At 33.6% G+C, this 3,193-nt stretch overlaps 1 protein-coding gene across 3 annotated transcripts in view; it reads right to left on the bottom strand.

Moving 5' to 3' along the window:
* Positions 1-686: 686 nt before the first annotated feature.
* CAMKMT (calmodulin-lysine N-methyltransferase) overlaps positions 687-3,193 on the bottom strand; it is a 227,313-nt gene continuing 224,806 nt past the window's right edge. For 2 of the 3 annotated variants that reach the window (XM_030034668.2, XM_030034667.2), the window contains exon 11: positions 687-2,753. In XM_030034668.2, coding sequence (XP_029890528.1) covers positions 2,676-2,753 — 78 coding nt within the window. In that variant the 3' untranslated portion in view covers positions 687-2,675. The other variant, XM_030034669.2, reaches the window with a different exon arrangement.

Below are 3,193 nucleotides of genomic sequence, written 5' to 3'. Positions count from 1 at the left end.
GACAGCATAGCTCTTGCACAGTGTCATTCATCTTCGAAGTGCTTTGCAAACACAAAGTAATTAAGCTCAATATTCTGTTACAGAACACATTAAAAATATGCCAAGTATCAGAGACTAGTTAAAGCACATCATATGAAAGGCTCTGATACATTTTATAAGCATGATTCGATAAACTGCTTAACTTTTTCTTAGCAAAGATATTTGATATATTAATAAACAATGTATTTTTATTAAAATTTAAGAGCTCAGAAACAATTAATCAAGTCTCTACTAACATGAGGGACTCTGAGAGATGTCTCTAAAAAAGAACATTTTTAGTGCCTCATATACAGTAAATACTAGATCTGTGACTTTTCAATACCCATTTTAAAACAAAAAAAATCAAGAAGAGAGCTTGCTTATATACCTCTAAAAATATCTACACGGACCAAACCTGCAAACACTTATGTAGATGAGTAGTAACTTTACTGCCTGTGGAGCTCCAATGTGAGTTTGCAGGATGAAGCCTAAATGCATCTTTGGTAAACAAGCCATCAATTACACACTTTAGGGATGGCAGCACCTGTGCAAAGCCTTCAACTCAAACGACAGACACTAAAGAAATAAAAAGCAATTATCAGCTACTAATTTGAGTAAAACTGTTTTCTTCTTAGAGCTAAAACCACAATTTTCAGTGACACTGGTTCTATTTTTGGCAACTAACAATCTTTATTAGATTATTGTACAGCAGACATTCAAGGCCTCTCAAAAATAAAAGGTTCACAAATTTTAATATTTCACTATTTTTCACACTCCTTTGTTGATTATAAAGATTTCCTTGTACATGTTTTTAGAGAAAACAAAGGCACTGCTCTGGGGGACTAACAAAACAAAACTAATTAAACTAAAGTCACTTTCACTGCAATTTTAAATTACTCCTAAATGTTTTTGATTTCTTACTAGACAAGTATCTTCCAACGAGAGTTTGAATATGAAACTCATACCAGCTATAGGGGAGACATACTACTCAGTTCTAGCATAAATGGTTGGTTTGCATTGCCCCTGGTCTTTATCTAACACTGAGAATAGGCTGCTTTTTATCAAAAGAGGAATAAATTGCTGTTATTGTGATGTTAGCCCATCACTTGGCATTGCAATTCAAGTTTTTGTGAGAAAGAAATGTATGATCTAACTGCGACTTGACCTATGCCTTCTGAGATCCATCTAGGTGCTCTAATGGAGCATAAAAAGTATTGAATACAAGGACATGCAAACCAGTAGTGAAGAAATTTGTTTGAGAAGAAGAGCAAAGAGAAAGGGACTTTCATGAGCTTGTGGTTTATATGCTGCCCAATTTGTTAAATATGGAAGAACGCTTATTGCCAAACTGCAGTTCTTTTAATTAATGTATTTCAGCATGATCCTCTACACTTCGTTGCATCTAGTACCTCCTTCTCTTAGTCATGGTCTTTGCCTCTCTCTCTTTTTTTATAATTTAAAAAGTGTTGTGGTTTAAGAGACTATAGAGGATTCTTTAGTGATCCAGGTTGTTTTTCTGAGAAGTCATTAAAATGGTCTATTAAACTGTTAAGAAAATAAGAAATTGCTCCTGTTTCTTTGTAGGATTTTTGTCTCTCCCAGTAAAAGAAAAGTCACATGAAATGTTTATCAAATACTTGGGCCACAATATATCACAGTGTAAACTAATTCAAGGAAGATAGTTTGATTACAGTACAAAATCCTTTAGTTGTTAAGTGTTTCTCGGAATTTATCAGAAAAGGATGTATTTTTTAAAAAGCGATTTCTAGGATAGTAGCATTTAGATTTTAGTCCTGATAAAGGCTCACTTTCCATTCATAGTCAGAACCTAAATGTGCTCTTCTTGTACCTAAACAGATAATAAGCACTCAGCACACTCCCCCTTCTTGACACAACACACTGAGACTAATCACACATAATTGGAGAGGAGGAGCAGAGGGGCTGGGCAGGCTATTGTGTCCAAAGGACAAATGGTCAGTTTATGAGGCTTTTGTCTGATGCATAATTCCTTACACATCTACAGGAGGAAAAGTCCTGCTGGAAAAAAACATATATACACACATTTATAAAAAAAGCCTTCAACACTGAAGCAAATAAGGACATTTCAATCATGGACAGAAAAATCAACAGTGGAATTTAAAAAAAAAAAAAAAAAAGGCAGAAAAATCCAAGCATTCAATAGGTGCACTTTTAAAAGATCTTAAGACAACTATTTCCTTACTAATTAAATGTGAATGCATTTACTACTTTACAACCAGTTATATAAGCCCACAAAGTATATTATTCACATATTTTCAAATACACCCCAAAAATAACATTTAAAAAGAGATTAACAAAGTACATGCAAGTTTAAAGGCACAAAAGAGAAGGAAGCCAGCTTTACACCTTTGTTAATGCATACATGTGAAGTCTGATCAGTTTTAGGCTGGAATATAATTGGAAAAATAAGTTCTAGAATGATACAAAAAAGATGTCTCAAAGTTTACACACCGTGAAACAAGTCACGGTATCTTCCTCAGCATTTAGATTAGAAATATTTCTCTAATGATGACTCAGCAACAAAACGGGGGGAACGGAACCCTCCCCACTCCCTGGCCATCCATGTATATGGATTAATTTTCAGTAGTCCACCTTAAAACAAGCAAAAGTGTCATCTTCTATCTGTGTTTGTTTAAAATGAGAAGAAAAGGGTAATGGAGGTTTTCCTCATATGTATCTTTTTCTTCATTTTTCAACTGCAAATAAAAAATGGATAAAGTGAGCAAACTGTATGAAAGCATTTTTAAAATACTGACAGTTCTTGCTTAACTATATTCCCTAGTGCAAATGATACTACTAAAGATTAAACATTTAATAATTACAAAAAGAAATCTTAAGGTCAAATACTATCACAGGTATGGAAGAGTATGTCAAATATTATCAGGAGTTGGTTAGAGTTTGTAGACAAACTAATTTGCACAATAAATAGTTGAACATTACTTATAAAAAGAGTGAGGTCCCAAATTGCTGTATTAAATAAGTTATATTCAAGTGAGATTTAAGGCCTGAATTAAATCCACTAAGCAAGGAACTTCAGAACAAAGGCTAAAAGTTTATCCCTAATCAGCCTAACTGTTGCTGTGTATTTGGTGTTTAAGTTCAACAACTGTTTCAGACCTCTGAAATACCATAACCT

Source organism: Aquila chrysaetos, chromosome 13 (genome assembly GCF_900496995.4).
Source record: "Aquila chrysaetos chrysaetos chromosome 13, bAquChr1.4, whole genome shotgun sequence".
Lineage (NCBI taxonomy): Eukaryota > Metazoa > Chordata > Aves > Accipitriformes > Accipitridae > Aquila > Aquila chrysaetos.
Note: the sequence above shows the minus strand (reverse complement) of the source record. Positions and strands in the feature narration are given on the sequence as shown.